Source organism: Prionailurus viverrinus, chromosome A1, assembly GCF_022837055.1.
Source record: "Prionailurus viverrinus isolate Anna chromosome A1, UM_Priviv_1.0, whole genome shotgun sequence".
Classification (NCBI taxonomy): Eukaryota; Metazoa; Chordata; class Mammalia; order Carnivora; family Felidae; genus Prionailurus; species Prionailurus viverrinus.
The window spans coordinates 125,115,054-125,142,278 of NC_062561.1; the positions used below are offsets into that span (position 1 = coordinate 125,115,054).

The following is a 27,225-nucleotide window of genomic DNA, read 5'->3' on the forward strand; positions in this document are numbered from 1 at the left end:
TATTCTTGGGATAACAGTATGATTTTGTGACTAAATATTTTTGTGGGTTGTCTAGAAAAGTCATTCTTTCTTTATCCCAATTCATCAAAAGGGAGTCATCTCTTTATAATGTCTATTGATTGTTAGCTCTGAGCTTGCTGTTTCTTCTCTAAACTTCCTTGTTTTGTTGGGCTTTGAGTAAATCCTAGTTTTCTATTATTCCTGGATATAATCCAATGATAATAAGAGGCAATGCTCGGTTGGGAATAGTTCTGGAATTTCCCAAAGCCTTTTGGTGTAAAACAGAATGAAATGAAGAAATCCTGTTACCTCTCAACCTGGAAGAGGCCTTGGTCTCATGAACCCCCACAGAGCCCCTCATGTTAGTTCTGAATTCAGGGTCTAGAGGATGAGGCTCCCAGATGATGAGGCACCCCCTGTGGTGCTGGCCTGTGCCTAGCTCTGGGGAATGCTAAATTCCTGTCAGAGGCATGTTCTGTGCTACAGAGGTTAAGGAAGTGCCCAGAATGTTGCTGATACCACACTGGGAAATGCTATTATTGGCTGCTCCAAGGGTGTTCAAAAGATTGGACACCAAGGACTTTTAGACACAGAGGATTGGGGAAGCTACACTTGGTCTGGACAAAACTTTTTCCTTTGTTGCTCAATTGTCTTACAAAAATGTGACCTTCTTGATCATCCAACTTATTTGTGTATATTTCTTCACACAGCTCCCAGAAGCTCACAGGCCTGGTTTTCCTTCTAACCCACTGGTTCCCCTGTCTCTCTCCTTTACTGAGTCCCTTGCCTCCTTCCAACCCATAAATGTTGGCGTGACTCTGACTTGAGACATTAATCTTTCTGCCCAGTCAGTGCTCTTCCACTCCCCTCCCCACTATTTGAAATTATCCTATTTATTTTAAAATTTCTCTATTTATTTGTTTACTAGAGTGCTGCTTAGCTCCTTCAGTAGAATGTAACCTCTGTGAGGTCAGAGACGCTGTTGTGCTTACTGGCAACCACTGGGGCCTAGAGGAGCACTTGGTCCATGATAAGCACTCGACAGTGACTGAATCAATAAATGACTAATTGAATGGATGAATATGTGAATTCAGATGATGAAAAATAGCATTTCTTAAATCAGAGTGTAGGAGAAAGGGTTTCTCTTTTTAATTTATTAAACAGGAGAGGAATGAGATTAGAGTTTAAGATTCTTCCAGGATATTTTGATTCACTGAGATGAGGTCCTATCTGCTGCAATGTAAAAAAAAATGGATGGGCTTTTTCTTTATTCACCTCAGAGGGTTAATTAGGTGACCTTCTAATCCAAGTTAAGTCTCTCCAAATGTGAGGATTGTGTGAACCTGGCTACTTACCTCACATCGGGCTCAGCAGTGGCAGCATGCAGTGGCAGACGGCCATTTTTATCTGGGATATTGTGCTTGGCACCATTCCTGAGCAGACTCACACAACCTTCTAGCCAACCCTGAAATATAAGAGCAACTGTGTCATTATATAACACAGCCTGGTATAACAGACCAACAAACTCTCTCCAGTTTTCTTTCTCTTTTTTCTTTGGTGTGGCTATAAATCTGTTTGATTTGAAGTGGTTAAGGATCACAACCTCAACTTCAGCGGAAAGCTGCAGACCTTGACATATGGGTTCCTGAGTATTCTGGAGGACCTTTACCCTGTCGGGTATAGATGGATTCCTAGACTCTCTCTTCTGTCTCCCATTCCCCATTTCTTACTTGCTGATATTCCACTTTTATACGCAGTTCCTAGGGATCAATATGGCATGTGGTAGTTCTAACCTCGCATTCTGTAGGCTTAGCTTCAAATCATGCTTGTCAGTGTCCTGACGTGGGTGCCATGGTCCAATTCCAAAAATTGTACTCCTATATCATTCTTGAGTCCCAGCCTCCACTCTGTGCCTCAGTTTATCTATATCTGATAAACAGGCTTTGGTCCTCTTTTCCAAGTTCTCTTTCTAGTAACCACAAGGATAATATTTTTCTTATTCTAGTCAGTCTCCCTCCCAATGTCTAGAATCCTAGTCTAAGCCATAATCCAATGGCTGGGACCCTGCCATCTTGTTGACTGATATGTCTGATGCTGAATATGGGGGTATCACCAGGACCCTCTAAGGGTTCCCTGTTGCTGGGCTTCACCCACTATGAATTCCCTAAGAAACTTTGTGTGAACTCCCTGCTGTCCACTAATTCTCCAGATTGAGAGTGGCATTGCTACATCTCATGCTTGTCCCCTTCTTGGTTAGCACTTACAGCTGGGTCATTTCCCCACTATCTCTCATTTCAAATTGCAGATGTAATCACAGGCTAGTCTTCCCTCCCTTTCTGTTCTCTGCTCCTTTAAGTAACTGACCCAGCCCTACTGATAACCAAGTTTGGCCAAGCAGAATGCTTCCTACATTCATCCAGAACCATTGGGGTTACTCCTTCAGTTATAATTAGATATATAAGTAGATGAAACAATTATTACAAAGAATAATATATATGATAACTCTCTGTCCTGCCTTCATTCCTTTATAGCTAAACTTCAAGACTACCCCATCAGAAGAGAAAAATGACTGAAGATTTCCTCTCACAATACTGGAAGCAATGGGGGGCTCCTGGGTGGCTCAGTCAGTTAAGTGTCCAGCTTCAGCTCAGGTCATGATCTCACCGTTTGTGAATTCAAGCCCTGTGTTGGGCTCTGTGCTGACAGCTCTGAGCCTGAAGCCTGCTTTGGATTCTGTGTCTCCCTTCTCTGTTTGCCCCTCCCTCAATCACACTCTGTCTCTTTCTCTCAAAAATGAATACACATTAAAAAATAAAAAAATACTGAAAGCAATGAAAATCAAAATGTTACTAAATGAATGGAGAAGAAAGATAATAAGAAAAGAACTTTTTGGTTCTGGAAAGTCTGGAAAAAATCTTTTAATAAAAGCACATTCGTAGGTTATAATATTGAATATGGTTTTGAATTGACCAATAATATATAAGTCTTAAGTAGAAGCAAATGTTTTTCAGTCTTAAGTTATAATTTACTAATGTATTAAATCTGGTTTTAGTTTCTAATGTCCAAGTCATCAAGATCTCTGATTAAAAGGAAAAAATATGACAAAGAAACCCGAAAGAAAGGCATGCTGAACAAATTTTAGAGTTGCCTAAGTTTTACACTTATTGAAAAACAAATCTCCTGATGGGGGAGGGTTTGAAACATTTTTATCATCTTGCAACATTTCCTGGAACTATGTGTATGTGGTTTTCTTTTTTTCTTCAGAAAAGAAATCAGAAAAATCACTGAATACACTTGAAACCAGTGGTCACTATTCAGAATCAACAAGTACATTTTTTTATTTACTATGTGCTGGATGATTCCACATGCGTTTCTCCTTCAATTGTGATAAGTGTAGGATATTATTTCCACTATATTTTACAAATGAGGAAGGAGACACCAAATGGTGAGATGATGTGTCTAAGGTTACACATCCATGGTAAGTGTATGTGTATACTGAGTTTGGAGCTGTGATGGACACTAAGTTGCTGAGTACGCCCTTTGCCAAGTTTCTCTTCAATACTTGAATTCAAACATTGCCAGAAGGGGTTGGTGGGCTCCACAGTGCAATCCCCAGGACCACCCACCCCCTTCTCAGGGAACCTCAGAAGGAATAGGGAGGGGTCCTTGCTTGGGTTGCCACAAAGAAGTGGGGGCATCAATAAGAGGGTGATGCCACATGCTGTCATGCAAGCATACTTCCTTCATGTAGCTCCTTGAATGCATTCCTAGAAAAACTTGTCTGCAAAGGTGGCACCTCTCTAGGCTCACTATTCACTGTGATCTACAGGATACTTGCTGTAAAAAGCCATAGCAGGAGCAATTATTAAGACATGTGCAAAAGGGAAGGGGCCTGGGAGGGCATTCCTGTGTCTCTCAGAGATATGACACTTCACCTACTAGTCGTAGACCAATGGTTTTCAAACTTGGGTGGGTATAAAAATTGCCCAGGAGGCTTGTCTGCATAGACATCTCCTTCCCATCCACTACCCTGTCTGCTCCCAGTGTGTGACTCAGGAGGGCTAGTGTGTATTCCTGGAAAGTACATTTGAAACAAGTATTCCAACACTTCAAAAAAATTCTTTCCAGTTTAAATCTAAGTCCTAGAGAAAGAGGGCGTGCAAATAGAAAAAGGAAAAGTAGTTGCTAAAAAAAAAAAAAATCTCTGTGATAATTGGGCAATGCCTCATGCAATCTATGTTAGATTGTGGCAGGAAGGTGTGGTATTTGGGAAAGGGAAGAGTCCTATTTCAGCAAGGCAGTTTCAGGACACTGTGGGGCTTGCCCAGGATGAATCCACCACTGTCAGTGGGCAGCAAGAGCAAATCCAAGAATCTGCTTTGGCTGCAACAGTAGTTATGGTGAAGATTTCTGGGAGCCTCATTAGAGGTGAAGGAGAATGATGACCCACATGTGGCACTAAGAAGAACTTGCTTGACATAGACTCAAAGTAGCTCTGGGGTTTCCTAGAAGGAATGCAGGGAGGATTTGAAAAGAGAGGGGCTTGAATGTTTTCAGTAAGGCTTACCAAGCTTACCCAATGTTGGGAAATGCTAAACTGAAATCTCTTGATGAGGACTGGCTCTATACAATTTTTATTTATTTATTTATTTATTTATTTGTTTGTTTGTTTGTTTGTTTGTTTATTTATTTAGAGAAACAGAGAGGAGGTAGGGGGAGGGGCACAGAGAGAGGGAGAGAGAGGATCCCAAGCAGGCTCAATGCTGTCAGCACAGAGTCTGACACAGGGCTTTAACTCACAAACCATGAGAACATGACCTGAGCTGAAATCAAGAGTCAGACGCTTAACCGACTGAGCCACCCAGGTGCCCCAACAATTTTTAAATTGAGTACTGATTGTGGGTTGAGTCCTATGCTTGGTATTGCCCCTGAATAGTCTGGTATTTCTCCCCTACTCCTACCCCTGACATTTCCCAGCATTCCCCATATTTCTCATCCTCTAGCTTCCACTTAGCTGATCCTACCCCACAATGTGACCTGCAGCTTCAAATGCTACCACCCACTCAGGGTATTAATGGAGTGGGTTCTTAAAAAGAGTACCAAGTAAGTCCAGAAATGCTGCAAGGCAAATTCTGATGTTAAAATGGAAAATAATATTTTTCTTTTAAAAAAATGTTTACTTATTTTGAGAGAGATGGGGGGAGAAAGAATGGGGGAAGGGGCAGAGAGAGAGGGGAGAGAGAATCCCAAGCAGACTCTGCACTGTCAGCGTGAAGCCAGATGTGGGGCTTGATCCCACGAACTGTGAGATCTTGACCTGAGCTGAAATCAAGAGTCAGATGCCTAACTGACTGGGCCATCCAGGTACCTCAATAATATTTTTCTAATGGCAAAATCATCTCTATCTTAGAATATTGTTAGGAAGATCCAAAATGTCTTAAATCCACAAAAATAGCTCTTAGTAGTGCTATAAGTGTCAGAGATGATTGGAGCAAAGCTTCAAGTTTTATTTCCATTAGCATAAGTCCAAGAATACTTTTCTGCAAGGGGACACCATGACAACACACTGAGCCCTCCCCACTCCTTGACAGACACCACAGACATAATCAGTACCAGATAGGTTGCCAGGCATAGACTTGTGCGGCCATAAGCATCCTGCATGTTAATATTGGCCCCCATCTTCAACAACAGCTTCACTGTGTCCACTTGACGTCCAGAAACTGCATGCATCAAGGGTGTACATCCTGGAATGAGACATTTCAACAGTCTTTATAAAAATATTTGACTTCTGAAATTTATTAGCAGGCTTTATTTGCCTGTTCACTTATTATGCTCTTTGCAAATAAAGGAACTGGCCACAACACAAATTCAGCCGTTGAACTATATGAGACTGAAGAGAAATGAAGATGATTGTTGCTACATTTATGTAAACTATGTATTTTCTTTCTGGCTGTATTAAATCTTCTGTAATTTTGCAGTAATTCATTGATTAAAACAATTTGTGCCAATGATTAAAAAATCCTCATTACTACCATGAGAATCAACACCACTTAGGACATGACAGGTTTTTCCTAACCTGGTTTGAACAATGTAGAATCTGGAAGTGTCTGGAAGGCAACTCTAGCCAGGCGGACAGGTGCAGCATATTTTTATTAGAGATGGTAGATGATAAAGGGCAGTGATGGTTGCCTAGCCTTGGGTTACACACATTCTTAAGAAAAGGGTCCACCTTTATTGAAACACTTCTCTGTTTTGGGTAGTAATATAGGCCAAGGCATCTGGTTCTTTGTGGGTTTTCTTTCTGAAGAAAAACAGATGAAATTACACATTCTGATTAACTCGTAGACCTGTTGGAACAAGCCAGCCTGGTGAGGCAGAATCCAGGTGCTTCACACTCTTCAGGTGAAGAAATCAAACCTCGGACACAATTCTTTGCCAAGCTGAGACTTGTTTACATGCTTTTCATTGATAACATATTCTTAGAGTGCGCTGCAAGGTACTCGAAATGGACAAATTGTGGGGTTGCTGTTCTCATTGCAAGATTACAGCTGGCAACCCAGTTTCTCTACAAATCTCTCCTTTCTAATACTCGTTGGGTAAAAGCAGCAATGAAGCACTATGTCTTGAATAGTGGCAACAGTTCCTTCTTTATTTCTTCCTCTCTCTCTTCTCTCCTTCCTTCCCTCCTTCCATCTCTCCCTCCCTCCCTCCCTCCCTCTTTCTTTCTTTGTTTTCAAGGGTGTTGAATTGCTCTAGCACCGTTTATTGAAAAGGCTTTCTTTCACTGAATTACATTTGCACCTTTGTCAGAGATCAGTTGAGTATATTTGTGTGAGTCTATTTCTGAATTCTTTGTTCTTTTCCATTAATCTATGTCTGTCCCTCAGCCGTTACCACATAGTCTTGATTTCTGTAGCCACATAATAGGTCTTGAATTTTGGAAGACTGATTCCTCCCAGTTTATTCTTTTTTTTTTTTTTAACATTTTTAATTCCAGTTAGTTAACATACAGTATATTAGTTTCAGGTGTACGATATAGTGATTCAACACTTCTGTATACGACCTGGTGCTCATCATGAGGAGTGCACTCTTTAATCTCCATCTCCAGAATTGTGTGATGCCCCCAACTATGCTTTCTTTTTCAAGATTGCTTTGGCTATATAGGGTCTTTTGTGGTTCCATACAAATTTTACAGTTGTTTGTTCTAGTTCTCTGAAAAATGCTGTTGGTGTTTTGATAGGGATTGCATTAAATGTGTCAATTGAATAGTTAATAGTTATGCAATTTAAATGTTAATAGTATGGACATTTAACAATGTTTGTTCTTCTAGTCCATGAGCATGGAATGTCTTTCCAATTCTTTGTGTCATCTTTAATTTCTTTCATCAGTGTTTTATAATTTTCAGAGTATAGGTCTTTCACCTCTTTGGTTAGGTTTATTCCTAGGTATTTTATGGTTTTTGATGCAATTGTAAGTGGGATTGCTATCTTAATTTCTCTTTCTGCTGTTCATTATTGTCGTAGAGAAATTCAATAGACTTCTGCACATTGATTTGGTATCCTGTGACTTTACTGAATCATGTATCAGTTCTAGAAGTTTTTTGGTGGAGTCTATTGGGTTTTCTCTCTATATATAGTATTGCATCATCTGCAAATAATAAAAGTTTTACTTCTTCCTTACTGATTTGGATACCTTACTTCTTTTACTCTTCTGATCATTGTAGCTGGGACTTCCAGTAGTATGTTGAATAGAAGTGGTGAGAATGGACATCCTTGTCTTATTCCTAACCTTAGGGGAAAAGGTCTCAGTTTTCCCCCATTGAGGACAATGTTAGCTGTGGGTTTTTCACAGATGGCCTTCATTATGTTGAGGTATGTTCCCTCTAAACCTACTTTGTTGAGGGTTTTTATCATGAATGGGTATTGTACTTTGTCAAATGCTTTTCCTGAATCTTACTGAAATGATCATATGGTTCTTATTCTTTCTCTTATGGATGTGATGTGTCATGTTGATTAATTTGTGAATATTGAACCATCCTTGCAACCCAGGAATAAATCTGCTTGATTGTGGATGATTTTTTTTAACGTATTATTGAATTAGGTTTGCTAGTATTTTATTAAAGATTTTTGCATCTATGTTCATAAGGGATACTGGCCTGTAGTTCTCTTTTTTTTAATGGTGTCTTTATCCAGTTTTGGTATCAGTATAATGCTGGCTTCATAGAATTAATTTGGAAGTTTTCTTTCCTTTACTATTTTTGGGAACAGTTTGAGAAGAATAGGTATTAACTTTTCTTTAAATGTTTGGTAAAATTTGCCTGTGAAGCCCTCTGGTCCTAGATATTTGTTTGTTGGGAGTTTTTTGATTACTGATTCCATTTCTTTGCTTGTTATTGGTTTGGTCAAATTTTCTGTTTCTTTATGTTATAGTTTTGGTAGTTTATATGTTTCTAGGAATTTATCTATTTCTTCTGTGTTGTTCAAATTGTTGGCATATCGTTTTTCATAATATTCTCTTACAATTGTTTGTATTTCTGAGGTGTTTGTTGTTATTTCTCCTCTCTCATTTATTATTTTACTTGACTATTTTCACATTCTTTCTTGGTAAGTCTGGTTAGAGGTTTATCAATTTATTTATTTATTTATTTTTCAAAGAATCAGTTCCTGGTTTTACTGATTTGTTCTATTTTCTTTTTTTTTTTTTTTTAGTTTCTATATCATTTATTTCTTCTCTAATCTTTATTATTATCCTCTCCTTCCTTCTAGTGGCTTTAGGTTTTGTTTATTATTCTTTTTCTAGCTCCCTTTGATGTAGGGCTAGGTTGTTTACTTGAGATTTTTCTTGCTTCTTGAGGTAGACCTGTGTTGCTACTTATAGCAACCATTTTTGCTGCATCCCAAAGGCTTTGGACCACTGTGTTTTAATTTTCATTTGTTTCCATGTACTGTTTAATTTCTTCTTATATTTCCTGGTTGACCCATTCATTGTTTAATAGCATGTTATTAAAAAAAATAGCATGTTATTTAACTGCCATGTATTTCTGGTCCTTCCAGATTTTTTCTAGTGGTTGATTTCTAGTTTCATAGCATTGGGGTCAGAAAAGACATATGGTATGACTTTGATTTTCTTGAATTTGTTAAGACTTGTTTTTTGGCCTAATATGTGATCTTTTCTGGAGAATGTTACATGTGCACTTGAAAAGAATAGGTATTCTGCTGTTTTAGAATGTAATGTTCTAAATATATCTGTTAAATCCATCTGGTCCAGTGTGTCATTCAAAGCCATTATTTCCTATTTTCTGTTTAGATGATGTGTCCATTGATGTAAGTGGGGTTAACATACCCTAGTATTATTGTATTATTATCAATCAGTTCCTTTCTGTTTGTTAGTAACTGTCTTATGTATTTGGTTGCTCCTATGTTGGGTGTGTAAATACTTATAATTGTTTCATCTTCTTGTTGGCTTGTCCCTTTTATTATTATATAGTGTCCTTTATCTGTTGTTACAGTTATTTATTTATTTATTTAATATTTATTTTTGAGAGGCAGAGAGAGACAATGTGTGAGTGGGGGAGCAGCAGAGAGAGAAGGAGACACAGAATCCGAAGCAGGCTCTAGGCCCTGAGCTGTCAGCACAGAGCCCAATCTGGGGTTTGAACCCATGAATTGTGAGATCATGTCCTGAGCTGAAGTTGGACGCTTAACTGACTGAGACACTCAGATGCCCGCAATCGTTGTTTTAAGGTCTAGTTTGTCTGATATATGTACTGCTACTTTGGCTTTCTTTTCACATCTATTTGCATGATAGATGTTTCTCCATCCCCTCATTTTTCACTCTGCAGGTGTCTTTAGGTCTGAAAAGCGTCTCTTGTAGGCAACATATAGATGGGTCTTGTGTGGTTTTTTATCCATTCTATTGCCCTATGTCTTTTGATTGCAGTGTTTAGTCCATTTACATTCAAAGTAATTACTGATAGATATGTATTTATTGCCTTTTTATTTCTTGTTTTGTAGTTGTTTCTGAAGATTTTCTCTGATCTTTTCTTGTCTTTCTCTCATGTTTTGCTGATTTTCTTTAGTGATATATTTGGATTTGTTTCTCTTTATACTTTGTATGTTTATTAGTGGCTTTTGATATATGGTTTGATATATAGGTTTGTTTATAACCTCTTATGCATATCATATAGGAGTCTATATTAATTTGATGGTCATTTAAGTTTAAATCCATTCTTTTCCCCTCTCCTCCCCCTTTTAGATATATGTTACTATATTTTACATCCTTTGTTTTTGTGAGTTTTTTGACTTTTTTTTTTTTTTACAGAAATATTCACTTACTGCTTTTGTGTTTCCTGCCTTTATACTGTCACTTTTGGTCTCTTTTTCATTTAGAGTCACCTTTAATATTTCTTGCAGGGCTGGTTTAGTGATCATGAAAGGTTTTGTTTGTCTCGGAAATGCTTTATCTCTTCTTCTGTTCTCAATGATAGCCTTGCTGGATAGAGTATTGTTGGCTGCAGATTTTTCCCATTCAGCACTTTGAACATATTATGCCATTCCCTTCTGTCTTGCAAAGTTTCTGTTGAGAAATCTCCCATGAGCCTTTTGGGCTTTTCCATGTAGGTTACTGACTTCTTCTGTCTTGCTGCTTTTAAGATTTTTTCTTTATCACTATATTTTGTAAATGTTATCATACATCTTAGTTTGTTGATTTTGATGGGAATTCTCTATGCTTCCTAGATATAAATATCTCCTTTCTTCACTGATAAGGAAAGTTTTCAGCTATTATTTCTTCAAAGAAAATTTCTGCCCCCTTTTCTCTCTTCTTCTTCTGGGGCTCCTGTAATACAAATGTTACTATCTTTAATGGAGTCACTGAGTATTCTTATGATTATTGCTTTAAATTCTCTATTAGGCATTGTTACTTAAAAATGTTTCATTTAGATCTCTGGCTCTGGCCCTGTTCTGTACTTTCAGTTGGGATGAATTTCTCTGTCTCCTCATTTTGTCTAGCTCTCTGTGTCTGTTTCTGTGTCTTAAGAATGTCAGCTATGTCTTTTGTTATTGAAAGTAGTAACTTTATGAAAAGGAGGTCCTGGAGTGCCCTGCAGTGTAGTGTGCCCTGTTCATCAAGACCTGGCACTTCAGGAGAGTATCCTATGTGTGCTGCTTATGCCTTGCTATTGCATCTGAGTCACTTTTCTTTTCAGTACAGTTGTCTGCACTGACTCTGCCTGCTGTGGACTGTGCTAGCTCTCTGTGATGTTAGTGGACCCAGGCAGAGCAGCTCTGAGGGTGCATGACCCCTGGGGAACTTGGGAGCAGGGTGGCAGTATTAATAAAATTTGTGTTGGGCCACTAGGCCTATGCTGGATCACCTCAACTGCTGTGGTGGCTGCAAGCTCTGCACTACATGGCAGGGGGCGTGTGGCTGGGTGCTGTGCTGTCGCTGGGCGGGGCTCTAGATAGCAGTTGTTCACCTGGTGGCTGGGTGGGGCATGTGTGTACTTTTAACAAAATTTGCCTTAAGCCTGGGCCAAAGCTATAAATGTCTGTGCAGCCCCACCTACCCCAGGTGGCTCTGTGTTTATGCTGGGGGGCAGGGGAGGAAAATGGTGCCTGCAAGTCCCTCATTTTCAGAGAAGTCCCCCAGTGTGCTCAGAAATCAGTATGAACACATCTGTCTCCCATGTGTCCTGGTGTTATGTAAATTCCAGTTTTTTTGTTGTCTCTCCATGTAGTCCACTATCTCTTTAAGGGCAGAGACCCAGCTATCATTCACTCTCCCAGCTCACCCAGAGCTGAGTCAGCTGACTTTTAAAGCTCCAGGCTCCAAGTCCCACTGTTTTTAAAAACTCACAGAATTCAGCCCTTCTAGTTTTTGAAGAAAAAACATTATGGGTATCAGTCTTCCTCATGTGATCACCTTGGTGCAAGGGCCTGTTTCTCTGCCCTCTCCCTGCAGTGCACAACTCCCTCCCTCCTGCAGGTAGCTTCCTTCCCCCTTTCTGATCTTCCTAAACTTTCAGGTGCAGTTTCTTCTCTATATTTAGTTTTTAAATTTGTTCTGCCAGTCTTTGGATCATTCTCCAGTTTATTGACTTGGATATGGATGATATCTAGTTGTAAATGTGGGATGGGGTGAGCTCAGTTTCCTCATACTCCTCCATCTTCCCAAGATCTCCTGCTTGCTTTATTCTTTTTCAAAATTGATTTAACTATACTACTTCCTTTGCCTTTTTATATAAATTTTAGATAATTTTGTATATATCTACAAAAAATCTTGCTGGGGTTTGACAGAAATTGCATTAAATCTGCACATGAATTTGAAAAGCACTGCATATTTGCTATCTTCAGTCTTTTAATCCATGAGCATGGCATATCTCTCCATTTATTTAGATCTCCTTTGATTTCTTTCATTGGCATTTTATAATTTCCAGTATACAAGTCTTACATGTATTTTGTTATATTCACACCTAACTATTCTTTGTTGAGTGATTTTAAATAGCATTTTAATTTTAATTGTGGATTCCATGTGTTCATTTCTGGTATACAGGAATATAATTTGTTTTTCTGGATTGATTTTATATCTTGTGACCTGTATCCTGAACTCAGTTGTAGAAGTTTTTCTTGGTAGCCTCCTTAGTATTTTCTATGTGTAAAATCAAGCTGTGCAAAAAGAGACATTATTAGTTTTTCATTTTAAATAGATATGCCTTTATTATCTTTTCTTGCCTTTTTGTACTGGCTAGAACTTTCACCACTATGCTGAATATAAGTAAGAGTGGACATTTTTGCTTTGTTCCTGATCTTAGGTGTAAAGCATTCAGACTTTTTTACCATTAGGTAAAATGTTAGCTCTAGGTTTTTGGTTTTTTTGTTTTTGTTTTATAGATACTCTATCAAATTGAGGAATTTCCCCTCTATTCCTATTTTTCTGAGAGTTTTTAATCATGAATGTATGTAAAATTTTGTCAAATACTTTTCTGCATTCATGGGTATAATTGTGTGATTTTTCTTTTTTAGCTGGTTAATATGGTGGATTACATTGATTGATTTTGAAATATTGAACCACACATCCCTACAACAAATCCCACTTGGTCATGGTATATAAATCTTGTTATATATTACTGAATTATATTTGCTAATATTTTACTAAGGCTTTCTTTATCGACATTCATGAGGAGGATTGGTCTTTAGGTTAATTTTTTACATCATCTTTTATATCATCTGGTTTTAATATCAGGGTAATACTAGCTTTATAAATATAACTGAAAAGAGTTTCCTTCCCATATTTTCTGGGAGAGATTATTTACAATTGGTGTTAACTATTATTTAAAACTTTGTAGGAGTTTCCAGGGAAACTATCTAGGCCCAAACATTTCTTTTTCTGGGAATTTAAAAATAATGAATGTACTTTCCTTAATATTTGTAGAGGCACTCAAATAGTCTATTTCCTATTGGATAAGTTGTGGCAGCTTATCTTTATGGAGGAATCTACCCATTTAATCTAAATAGTTAAATATATGGGTGTAGAGGTTTTGTTTGTTTGTTTGTTTTTTGTAATTCCTTTTTATTGGTTAGATGTCTGCAGGGTCTATAGTGATATCTTTGGTTTCACTCCTGACAGTGGTCATTTGTGACTTCTTTCATTTTTTGTCTGTTTTTTATTGCTAGAATTTTGTCAATTTTATTGATCTTTTCAAAGAATCAGTTCCTTGCTTCAGTGATTTTCTTTACTGTTGTCTATTTTCAATTATCCTTATTTCTATTCTTTCTTTATTAGTTCTTTCCTTTGGGTTTATTTTGTTCTTTTTTTAAGTTCTTGGGGTAAGAACTTACATTATTGACTGATATTTTTCCTCTTTCCTAATGAATGTATTTAGTGTCATACATTTCCTTCAGCATTGTTTTGCCTGTGTCACACAAATTCTAAGATATATTTTCACTTCCACTCATAGGCAGGACAAGCTAGGATTGAACCCAGTCTGGCTCTTGCACTTATCACACAAGTAGTATCAAACATTTGTCTCTCCTCATTTCCCATTATTAGCCATGAAGCAGATGTACAAGTAAATCTCCTTTAAAAAGAAACAAGCAAACAAATAAACAAAAAAACTACTATTGATAAGTTAGGGACAACTACTCACTTTACAAAACATTTTGCTGTCATGATAAGGGATTCTCAAGCTCTTCATGGGACAGGTACACTGGTTAAAAATCACTAATGACACAAGTACTAAGACAGAAAAAACAATGATAGAACTTTTTATTATGGGGTGCCTGGGTGGCAGTCGGTTGAGCATCTGTCTTTGGCTCAGGTCATGATCTCACGGTTTATGAGTTGGAGCCCTGCACTGGGCTCTCTGCTGTCAGCACAGAGCCCACTTTGGATCCTCTGTCTCCCTTTCTCTCTGCTCCTTCCCCACTTGCACTCTCTCTCAAAAATAAATAAACATTAAAAAAAAAAAACAAAACCCAAACACTTTTGTTATAGTCCCACAAGTCCCTGATGCTCTTTTTTTTTTTTTTTTTTTGGCCTATTTTCTTTCAGTTGTTCAGATTGGCTCATTTCTATCATTCTATTTTTAAGTTTGTTGATCCTTTCCCTCTGCTTCCTCACTCTGCTGCTGAGTTTATTTACGGAGTTTTTAATTGTGATTATTGTATTTTTCAGTTTAAAAATTTTCCATTTAGTTCTTCTTTATATCATCTATTTCTTTGTTTAAGCTTCCTATTTCTTCATTTGTTTCAAGCATGTTTGTAATTGTTCATTGAAGTTTTTTTTTTTTTTTTTCATGACCTCTTCAAAATCTGTCAGGTAATTCTAACATCTATTATCTCAGTTTTGTATCTATTGGTTATCTTTTTTCATTCAGTTTGAGATCTTCCTGTTTCTTTTTTTTTTTTTAATTTTTTTTTTCAACGTTTTTTATTTATTTTTGGGACAGAGAGACAGAGCATGAATGGGGGAGGGGCAGAGAGAGTGGGAGACACAGAATCGGAAACAGGCTCCAGGCTCTGAGCCATCAGCCCAGAGCCCGACGCGGGGCTCGAACTCACGGACCGCGAGATCGTGACCTGGCTGAAGTCGGACGCTTAACCGACTGCGCCACCCAGGCGCCCCGAGATCTTCCTGTTTCTTGATATAACAAATTGTTTTTTATTGAAATCTGGACATTTGGGATATTGTGTTGAGTTGCTTAATCTTACTTAAACCCTCTATTTTAGCTGGCTTTCCCTGACAATGCTCCAAAGGGGGAGAAGGTATGTACTTGTGACCTCATTATTGCCAGGTCCAAGTTCCCTATTTAGCTTCCATTGATATTTGAGGGAGAAGATTCTTCATTACTGGGTGGGAGTACTGGCAACTAGGGGGAGGGAGGCTCACTAGTTGGGGTGGAGGTCCAAGATCTCTACTAGGTCTTTGCTGGAATAATGAGCCTAAAGCCACAGGTTCTCATTTGTCTGTTTTTTGTGTGATGTTTGGTTGGAGTAGACTCATTACTGTCTACAAGTTTTCTGTGTTGCTATGTGGTCCCTTTCCTGGTTCTTTGGCTAGAGGGCAGGCTTTTTTTGGGGCTTTGTTTTTTGTTTTTTTTTTTTGGTCTGTGACTGTTGGCCCTTCTGAGCTGTTGGATTCTTCAACTCCAAGTTGGGATATAAGAGGCAAAAAAAAGAAAACCCAAGAAACTTACCACAGTGTTATTCCTTGGGTCACATGGTCCCAGCTGGTCTGTCATTTTCTCTCCACCTTCGGGAGTGTTCTTATGTTTATATTATATACAACATCCAGGATTTTTAGTTATATTTAGCAGGAGGAATAGAGAAACAAGTACATCTACTCCATCTTCTGAGAAGCAGGTCTTTGCTTCTGGCTTTAATAGTCATACTTTCCCAACATCCACTGCTACCAAAAATAGCCCTCTTTCTATATTCCTTTTTTAACTACTTGGTGTATTTACTTTAGTCATTCATACAAATAAGTTGCAAATAAATCTAAATCAACTAGATTCATTACATGAAGTGGTGTAAAAAAAGTTGAAAGATTTGTGTCCAAGACTATCATTTAAAGACAAGCCACTCCTTGTCCCTCCAGTACCAAATGGCCTGTTAGATGTAATTTTAACGGTGCTCACCTCTGAAGACCATCTCTAAAAGAATAGAGAAGAACATTCTGCAGGCTTCAAAAATGAATAAATAGCTCACCTTCACTGTCACAGCATTCTAGGATGGAAGGGTCTTCACGAATTACTGAGGTCAGAGCATTGACATCTCCATTAGAAGCTGCCTGATAAACCATGGTCAGGTCAACTTCCTCAGATGAGTCACCTTCATGAATCAAAAAGAGATACACTTAGTGTGTGCAGAAAATTCACTGAAAGAATAACAACACCCACAACATCGCACATACAAGTGATTCATGAAAACTTCTTTAATGAATCTGAGCAGGAGGCTGAGTCATCCTCTTATAAGCAACCTCAATGCTTCTGAAGAAAGGTGGACCCCTGTGGGTCATGTTGTAACATTACCATATATTGGGAAGGAGTCTGAGGGATTAGATGTCCTCTGAGATTTTGTGACTCTTTCTAGGCCTTCAGGCTTCTCAAAATCAGTGAGACTAGAAAGGAAAATGGGACCCTCATGTTGGTTCTAGGCTCCCTTCTGATCTGAAACATGATAAATTTGTTAAACTCAGTGAATCAGTTTACCTACCTCTGATAGAGATATTGCATTATTTTCTGTTCTTCTGACATCCTCTCCACTCTATTCCCCTCAGCTGTGTTCCCTGAGGGCTGATGCTTGCTGACTACTTCACCCAGGTACCCTCCCTCTTTGGCTTGCCCATAGGAGACACTGGCAAGAGACTGGTAGGGAGAAGGGAAAGAGGTAGGGAATTTCTTTCTGCCTTTCCTGGTGTAGTGTCTAATAGTAGCTGCTGCTCTCCCACCAGGATGTTCCTCCTCCCCAGAACCAGCTCTTACTGGGCTCCCTTTGGTAACAAACACCATTCTCGCCACCCTGCCTCATCTCTGCTGCAAACCTCTTCATTTGAACCAGCTGGGGTTACATGACATGCTGTTTCCAGAAAGAAGAGACCTGTATGCAATTGCTTTTAATTTGGTAGCCACCTGTACTATACCTTTGTGCAAGACTAAGCCAATTGAACCAACTAATAGTACTGCCAAAAGTGACAACAGAACTGTGGGTCAAGTGACCCTAGGGGAGCACCGTAAGGGCTGGGAGCTTTAGTGAGGTGCTATGCAGAGTCCTTCTACTTTTACAATTTCCCCCCATACATAGCCATTATTCAGGGAAAATATATGTAAGAAAAGTTTTTTAAATTGTGTTTTTTCTATGAATGTGGACATTGCACCAGAAATACTTTACAGTTCTAATATATCTTTAGTTGGCAGTGATCCTAACCTATTGGCTGGGTTTCTCTGCCCCAGTACTTCTGGGAAGTGATTAGTGATTTTTTAACCAGTTGACCTGTCCCAGATGGAGCTTGTTATTGCAAATGGTTCACTTACGACAACAAGCTGCTTTGTATAGTGAGTGGTTCCCTAATTTATCCACAGTGAATTTGTTGTAGGTGGTGGTGTTTTTAAAGCAGGCTCACCTGCGCATTTGCCTGGGGGCTGGAAATAGGAGATGAGAGATGTCAGGGTCAAATGTCCCCTCTGCCATAAGAACTCTGCAGCCACACACCTTGGGTTCAAGTCCTGGTTTTTACTAACTAGCTCTGTGAATTTGGGAAATTACCTGCTCTGGGCCTGTTTCCTTGTTTCTAAAATGGAGATGATGATGATGATGACAACGACAACCACCTATGTCATAAAGTTGTTGTCAGGAATAAGTGAATTAATACTTAATCCTATGTGCTTTTAGAACAGAGAATAGCATGTAGTAGACACTATATATACTTTGCTACTACTACTTTTGTTTTGTGCATGTGTGTGTTTGTGTTTAGGAAATATGAGAAATCTGGAGCAAATAGAGAAGAAGGCCTCTTTTTGATGATGGCTAGATCAAGAATTCATACTTTGCACAGAACATTTACTCTGCTGGAAGCCCTCCTAGGAGTCTAGGAATTTTTTAAAGGTTGATAATGATGTCTTTGGGCCCCAAAATAGGGCTCACACTTAAGGACAATGATGGGCCTGGTATCTGGTTATATGACCACATCCAAAGATGCTGGTAATGTCACCTCAGAAAGAAGATCTTGGTGTTGGGCTGTGAAGCTCTGTGTTAACAGCATGTTTACATCTTATATAACATGTTTATAATACATATATACACATGATTATAATATGTTCAATATTGAGTGCAATCAAATCTGTAAGGCACATTCATCACACTGTTGAGCATATACAGTTGAGACAAACAAGGAATTCACTGCTTGATAGAATTAGAATCCCCAAAATAACTTTCCAAGAGGATTCTAATAAGATTGTATTTAATAGGAATAAATACAGGGCAATGTATCCTAGTTTTAAAACACTCAGTTGGACTTATTGAAGGGTAGCTGACTTTATAGTTATTGTTGCTCAAAACCCCCTCAGCATACAGGTGACCTTAACCTGAGCATTCTCTAGGGATCAGCTCTTCTCCACTTTTGGACCATGGGCTGATTCAGTGGAGTTGACAACATCCCTGGTCAGGGGCAGAACACATGACCTGGAAATAAGTCACTCAGCACCAGCATTATCTGGCCACAGAGATTGGTTCAGGAACATGACCCAATCAGAGGCCATGAATGGCAATATGCTTTGATGAGAATTGCTGGGAGCAATACTGTTGCTTTATTCCACCACCATGAACTTGGGAGAGACTGGGAGGCATCTTATGGGTATAGAGACTATCTAAGAATAAAGAAAACACAAGGAGCAAAGCAGAGTTCTACAAAAAGAAGGAAATAATTGAGACCTGGTGACATCATTTGAACTCCTGAATCAAGCCACACTTCAAGTCCCCACCATTAAATTTAAATGTGCCAATAAATTCTTTTTTTGTTTGTCAGTTTGTATAGTTTGTGTATTTGCTTTTTCCTTTTAATCACTGAAAGAGTTCTAAGTGCTAAAAAGGTTTTAGCAGTGGCACATCAGTTAAGAACTTAGGGGTTTAGCTTCGTAGTTTGCTTTGTAGGAATGAACAGTGTGATGAACTAGTAGGAGCTTTGGCTGTATTATTAATCGTTTAGCAAACAGATTGAAGGAGGTGATAGGCTTTTCTGTTCTTAACTGGTCAGTGTTATGTTGAGGTCTATGGCCTGTGTGTGGATTAAATGGGCTATTGGTGGTTGCAGAACATTCAGAGTGACCAGAATGGGGTATGTATGGATTTCATTCATGTCACTTGAGGAACAATTGAAGAAATAGATGTCTTTACACCAGAGATTATTCCATTGGGTCATGATAGCAGCTTTCAGATATTTGAAGATTTTTTTTAATTAAAAAATTGTGGTGAAAAATATGTAACAAAAAATTTACCATTTCAATGTTTTTTGTTTGTTTCTTTTGAGAGAGAGAGAGAGCGAGAGAGGGAGAGAGAGAAGGAGAGAAGCGGAGCTCACCTGATGTGGGACTCGAATTCAGAACAGTGAAATCATGACTGAGTCAATATCAGATGCTCAACTGACGGAGCCACCCAGGTACCCTCCATTTCAACCCTTTTTAAGTGTGCAGTTCAGGGGCATTATGTACATTCACAGTGTTGTGCAACCATCACCATCAATCATTTCCAGAACTCTTTTCATCTTCCGGAATTCAAACTCTGTACCCATTAAAATAGTAACTCCTGACTCATCTCTCATACCAGCCCCTGTAAACTACCATTCCACTTTTACCATTCACTTTCTATGAATGTGACTACTCTAGGAATCTCATACAAGTGGAATTGACAGTGTTTGTGCTTTTGTGACTCACTTATTTTACTTAGCATAATGTCCCAAGGTTGATCCATGTTGTAGCATGTGTCATAATTTCCTTCTTTTTCAAGGTTGAATGATATTCTATGTTTAGACCACATGTAGTTTATTAATTTATCCACTGATGGATATTTGGGCTGTTTGTACCTTTTGGCTATTGCAAATAATGTTATCATGAATATGCTTATTCAAATATCTCTTTGAAACCCTGATTTCAATTCTTTTGGGTATAAACTTAAAAGTGGAGTTGCTGGATCATATGATAATTTTATTAAACAATTTTTAAGAACCATCATAATGTTTCCCACAGTGGCTGCACCATTTTATATTCCTGCCAACACCACAGAAGGTTTCTAATATTCCTATAATCTTACTGACACTTGTTATTTCCTGTTATCGTTTGATGTGTTTGTTTTAATAGTACATAGTCTAATGGTTGTGAGGTGATAGCTCATGATTTTGATTTGCATATCCCAATTATTAGTCATTTTGAATATCTTTTCATGTACTTATTGGCTATCTGTATATCTTCCTTGGAGAAATATCTCCTTAAGTCCTTTGTCCATTTTTTAATCAGGTTGTTTGTGTTTTGGCGTTAAGTTATAAAAATTCTTTATACATTCTGGATATTAACCCCTTATCAATTTATGATTTACATATATTTTCTCTCATTCTGTGGATTCCCTTTTCATTCTGCCGATCATATCCCTTGATGCGCAAAATCTTTTAACTCTGATGTAGTTCAACTTGTCTACTTTTTCTTCTGTTGTCTATACATTTGTCATCATATCCAAGAAATCACTGTCAAATTTAATGTCACAGAGCTTTTCCCCTATAACTTCTTCTAAGATTTTTATAGTTTTAGGTCTTATGTTTGTATCTTTCATCGATTATGAGTTAATTTTTGTATATGGTGTTAAGGTAAGGGTCTGATTTTTCTTCTTTTACATATGACTATCCAATTGTTCCAGCACTAGTCTTCCCCATTGAATGGTCATGGCACCCTTGTTGAAAATGAGTTGATTTATATGTCTGGGATTATTTTTAGGCTCACAGTTCTGTTACATGGATCTATATGCCTGACTTTATGTTAGCACTACAGAGTTTTGATTACTGTAGCTTTGTAGTATATTTTGAAATCTGGAAGTGTTGAAACCTCCAACTTTATTTTTCTTTTGTAAGATTATTTTGGCTGTTTGGGACTCCTTGAGATTCCACATGGCTTTTTAGGATTGATTTTTCTGTTTCTACAAAAATAGAAAAAAATTTTTGACTGAAGGTCACAAAACCATTTATATGCAGATCTATGTAAACAATAAATTCTTCTTTCTCTTCTTTCCTTATCTAATATTTATTTTTCTATCTAGAATAATTGGAATTTTGATCAAGATTACATTGAATCTGTGGATTTCTTTGGGTAGCACTGACATCTCAACAATATTATCTTCTAATCCATGAAATGCAGGATGTCTTCCCATTTATTAGTGTCTTCTTTAATTCCTTTCAGCAATGTTTTGTAGTTTTCAGTGTGTAAGTCTTTAGCATCCTTGGTTAAGTGTATTCCTAAATATTTTATTTTATTTTTTGATGCTGTTGTAAATAGAGTTGTTTTTCAAACAAGTTTTTTTTTTTTTTAATTTACATCCAAATTAGTTAGCATATAGTGCAGCAATGATTTCAGGAGTAGATTCCTTAATGCCCCTTATCCATTTAGCCCTTCCCCCCTCCCACAACCCCTCCAGTAACCCTCTGTTTGTTCTCCATATTTATGAGTCTCTTATGATTTGTCCCCCTCCCTGTTCTTATATTATTTTTGTTTCCCTTCCCTTATGTTCATCTGTTTTGTCTCTTAAAGTCCTCATTTGAGTGAAGTCATATGATATTTCTCTTTCTCTGACTAATTTCACTTAGCATAATACCCTCCAGTTCCATCCACGTAGTTGCAAATGGCAAGATTTCATTCTTTTTGATTGCCGACTAACACTCCATTGTATATATCTATATCTATATATCTATATCTATATATCTATATATCTATATATCTATATATCTATAGATATAGATATATATCTATATATCTATATATCTATAGATATATAGATATATATCTCACATCTTCTTTATCCATTCATCCATCGATGGACATTTGGGCTCTTTCCATACTTTGGCTATGGTTGATAGTGCTGCTATAAACATTGGGGTGCATTTGCCCCTTTGAAACAGCACACCTGTATCCCTTGGATAAATACCTCATAGTGCAATTGCTAGGTCGTAGGGTAGTTCTATTTTTAATTTTTTGAGGAACCTCCATACTGTTTTCCAGAGTGGCTGCACCAGCTTGCATTCCCATCAAACAAGTTTTTAAGCAAAGAATTTTATGGTTAAATTGTTTCATGGAACCCCAGCAGTTAGAAATAGCAGTGAGTGACAATGACAGAGAAAAGGGTATTTTAAATGTTAAAGCACTGTAAAAATATTATGGGCCACCTCAAGAGGTAGTGAGTTTCCTGACACTGAAGATGGCCAATGCTGGCTAGATAGCCACCAAAGAAGTGTACTGTAGAAGGAATTCAGCAGCATGAGGCATAGCACAAGGGAACAGGAAGATGTATGAGGCAGAAGAAAACCTATTTCAGAGTTCCTTCTAGCCTTGAGTTGTCATATTCAACCACTGAGCCATTAAGAAACAGGAAGTGAAGGGGTTTCTGCAGAGGATGTGTAGAAATAGTCAATTTAAGTTGTGGTCAATGAAAATAATTAGCTGTAAACTTAAGACTATACAAAGAATTCCTGTGAAAATGAGAAAGGGTGATGTAGAAATAAAATAGTAAGTATAAGGAGAAGGATGAATGATGGTCCTTAATGAACTAAAAGAGAAGGAATTTTTTTTCTACTGAAGGTCACAAAACCATTTATATGCAGCAATACATGAACTATTTCTTCTTTCCTTCCTTCTTGGCTTACCTGTCTATTGATGTATCTATCATCTACCTATTTGTCTACCTAGTATCATCTAACTACATCCAGCACATGGTTTGAATGGGTCTTGCATCTCTAATTGTGTGAAAGTAAAACAGACAGACTTATGTATGGGTGCATAAAGAGAAATTCCAGAATTCACACAGAGGGGGAGAGACTGAAAGTAGATAAAATGGAAAAGAGACAGATAGGAAGAAAGAAGCGTGTGAATAGATGTAGATTATGTTTTATAAAAATGATATTGTTGTATATGTATAAACATGAAATATGGAAGATTGGAAGAATATGCATCAAAAAGACAACAGAGATCATCTCTTGGATGTTCTTTAGAAATTTCTATATTTTCCAAATTCTCTAGATGAGTTTATGTTTTTAAAAATTACTGAAGTAAGTCAAGTCTTTTCCTTAACTGCTGAGGGGTATGCCTTATAAGCTTTACACGTGCTACTACTGGGGCACCTGGGTGGCTCAGTCAATTAAGCATCTGACTTTGGCTTAGGTCAGTATCTCACTGCCCATGAGTTCGAGCTCCGTGTTGGGCTCTGTGCTTACAGCTTGCAGCTCTGAGCCTGCTTTGGATTCTGTATCTCTGCCTCTCCCCACTCACTTGCTCATGTGTTCTCTCTCTCTCAAATATAAACAAACATTAAAAAAATACTTTAATAACATGATATTACTAAACGGGTAAACAGAGCCTAGTTATGTCTATAACTGAGAAAACAAGTCCTGGATATTCGACAAAGTACTGAAAAAGAAAAAAATATATATGTCTTTTTCTAATTCTGCCCTTTACAAATACCCTAGATTAAAAAAATAGGTACAGGGGCACCCGGGTGCAGTTGGTTAAGCGTCTGAATTCGGCTCAGGTCATGATCTCATAGTTTGTGAGTTTGAGCCCCACATGGGACTCCGCACTGGCAGTGCGGAGAATGCTTGGGATTCTTGCTCTCTCCTCTCTCTCGGTCCCTTCCCTGCCTGTGCTCAATCTCTCTCTCTCAAAATAAATAAATAAATAAACAAATAAATAAATAAATAAAACCAGATACATATTTTAAAATTGTATCAATTTTCACCTAAAAACTGGAAGGATAGGCATTCTTATAATCATCTATTTGCCTCATTTTTCATGGTTAAAAACCCTGAAAGTTTTCTGGAGGTATCACAAATTGTCTACCTAACCTTAAGTGCCTACCTCTTTAATAGTGGCACTTGTTGTGTTTCTTTGAATCTCAGACATATGACAGGCCAGTAGAAATGTATGGGATTAGAGGACCTTCCTCAGAATTTCTCAGATTTACACAAATGTAGGCCCCTTTTCTCGTTCTGTCCTTGAGTTATTATGGAGGAGTTTCTTGGGAAAGCCATTGCCTGCATCAGTTACTGGCTTATTTTATTGAAATTTACCTAGAGGTCAGCTTGACACTTGTTCTGCTTAAGCTGTGACCGTTTTGTGAAAGAGTCGGGTCAATGTGAAAATAGATTAGGTATTGCAGTTTCAAGAGTCTAAAGAATGGTCTTGAGAGGCTTTCTTCAGTTCATCCTATCCTGATTATGCTTGGGTGGATCACCCACTCTAGAATCACCATGAAGTCTAGATCCAACAGAGGATTTTGTAGATCTTTCTTAAACTGTTCCTTGCAGTGGAATTGATTGCCTGTGAGGAATGGAAGTTTAATCACTCATCCATTTACTCAACATCTACCTTTAGGCTAGTGAAATTGCTGGGACAAAGGTTGTAGAGTCTCTGTGTTTAAGAAAGACACACCCTAGTGGGAATACAAATGTGCAATTGACAAGAGAAATATACCAGTGCTATGGCAAGATGAAGAATCACTTAAATGAATAGTTTCTTGGGCATTCTCCTAATTCAGATCCCTCTCTCCTCCTGCAGGATTATCCTGGGTGTTTTAGGGATAGTAGAGAAATTGCATTTTGGGAGTTGCCTGGAATGACTTATCCATAAGGTGGTGAGGCCTTTGTAATTTTAGGAAGGATGCCAGGCCTACACTGTATCCTGATGGCTCCATGTGACAATGTTGCCACCCACTGGTGATGAAGAGTCTCTGTGGGCCTTGACCTGGTCCCTGAACTAGAATGGTGTCAGTCCTGCTGGACAGAATTAAAAGTCAGTCTGGAAGTCTTTGAAAGTACAGAAACAATTTTAAAATCATCGATACATGGAATTGAAACAAAAGTAGTTTCATCCGACTCATTATATATGTCATGTGACACACTGCATACTTACTTGGAGGCAACATAGAAAAACCATAAGGTCATAGACCCAACCTCCAGAGTTTGAACCCTAGCACTGCCACTTACCTGCTGGCTGTGTGACCTTGGGTGCAGTGCTAAACCTCTCTATTCATATTCTTCATTTGTCAAATGCGTGAGAATAGTAATTACCTGGTAAGGCTGTCTGGAGAGCTAAATAAGTTAATCCATGTAAGGTGCTTATAGCAATGCCTGCACAGAGTAAGCACTGAAACCATGTCAGTTATTATTAATATTACTTCTTTAGTGTAGATAGTACTCTCTGTCTTCTATGTCCTTAATGACACCCTTTGCATTGCTGGGCAGGCTACAGAGATCTTGTGAGCTGAAACATTTTGGTATTTCTCCTGTTTTTTCCTCCAGTTCCTCAGGGTGTATTGGCTGAAGCTTTAAGAGTGTTTTATAAAGTACCAGTCATATGAAAGGAGGAAAAAGTTTCTTTCTAACATTTTAAAGAGAAAAATAGCTCCAAATTTTCTGCATATGCCAGCTGAGAGAACAAGTACTCAAAGCAACTTTCATGCCCTGGGTGTAGAAAAGGAGATTTCATTCTGTGGGGAGGAAGTCTTGCAACAATATTATCTCTAGGGTAAATATCTGGCCACCATCAGACCTTTCTTAATAACTAGATTTGTGATGTAGCACATGTTGTGTTTCTTTGAATCTCAGCTGCACTGTGTTCCTCGGGGTGCTTCTTCTGACCTGTGAATGTCATTCCACAGTTGGCATCTCTATTGAACCTGGGGTGGTGGTGAGGTGGGGTCTGGGGGCACTGGAAAATGGAATTTACTATTTTAAGAAGCATGTCTGTGTTGAACTTCAATAGTGATGCCTCTCTAGAATGTATTTTCATAGAATGAACTTTGATTTTAATAATACTAATTCTTAAGAAGAACTGAATTTTCAAAGCATAGGGCTTTGAGTATCCATTCAATGAATGGATTGATTGAGTGATTTAGCACGCATTTTCAATGGGGTTTCTCAGCCATTGGAGTCTTGTGGATATCTTGATGTTAAAATACTGTGTCAGTAAGTTCTCTGGCAATTAGGCAGGTATAAATTTTAAATGAATTTTATGAAGGACTGTGCTAGCTTAGTTGGCCTTTGGAAATTGCAAAGGAAGCCAAGTGTTGTTATTCAACCACCCTTCCTTCAATACCCCTAACTCTTTTGTAGATCAAATACATCCCTCAACCTATCTTTTTCACTTTCCAAAAATGGGAGGTGTATACATCAAGTATTTGTCATTTTACCTGGGGACTCTGGGAGGTGAGGAATTGGTGAAAAGTCAGAGTTTGTTAGCTGAGGGAAGACATGAGCACCATTTTCAAATACTGGAAAACTGGAAGAGGATTTAGATTTGTTTTCTGTAGATGCACAGGGAGAACTAGTGGTGGGTGGTTTCTGGTGAGTAGAAATTGACCTAATTGAGACTTCAAATAACTAGAGCTATTCAAAACTAGAAGAGCTTATCTTGCGAGCTAGTGTGCTTCTCATCACTACCCCAGTTTAAGTGGGTTCTGACCAACAAAGCTTGGGATGATGTTAATTAGATACCTGTGCTGAATAGAATGTTGGCCGCTAAGGTTCCTTTCATGATTGAGGTTCTACATGTCTTTCTCACTTCTGTGGAGAACCAAATAACAAATCACCTACTGTTGATGAATAATGACTATTGGGCTGGAAGGGGTTTGGAGAAGGAGGTCTTCCTTGGGTCGTCCAAAAGACATTTTTCAAGTGGCCCTCTACTGTAGCCACTTAAAAAATGCTCCTAGTGCCTTGATTTCCTGAAAACAGTTTAAGAAAACAAATTTAGTTTGTCTGTTCCAGCGTTAGAGATTGAACAAGTCTGTCACTCTGTAGTCCCTTTGCTTTGCATTGTTCCTGAAGCCTTGTTGCAGACACATTCTGTCAGCTGGTCTTCCATGGATGTCCTTGTTGTCTTGACTTCTCTTTCTCCCTCTTTATCAATAGTTAATTCAGATTGGACATGATCTCTTACTTATTTAAATTTTCTTTAAATTTGAACTGACCCTGAAAATTTCTACA

General features: G+C 38.1%; 1 protein-coding gene across 7 annotated transcripts in view; it reads right to left on the reverse strand.

Annotated features, from left to right (window-relative positions):
* ANKRD55 (ankyrin repeat domain 55) overlaps positions 1-27,225 on the reverse strand; it is a 266,719-nt gene that overhangs the window by 51,501 nt on the left and 187,993 nt on the right. For all 7 annotated transcript variants that reach the window (XM_047841107.1, XM_047840811.1, XM_047841042.1 and 4 more), the window contains 3 exons: positions 16,206-16,328; positions 5,614-5,744; positions 1,356-1,465 (listed from right to left, as the gene is read on the reverse strand). In XM_047841107.1, the coding sequence (XP_047697063.1) occupies positions 1,356-1,465; positions 5,614-5,744; positions 16,206-16,299 (335 nt within the window). In that variant the 5' untranslated portion in view covers positions 16,300-16,328. The remainder of the gene's footprint in view (positions 1-1,355; positions 1,466-5,613; positions 5,745-16,205; positions 16,329-27,225) is intronic.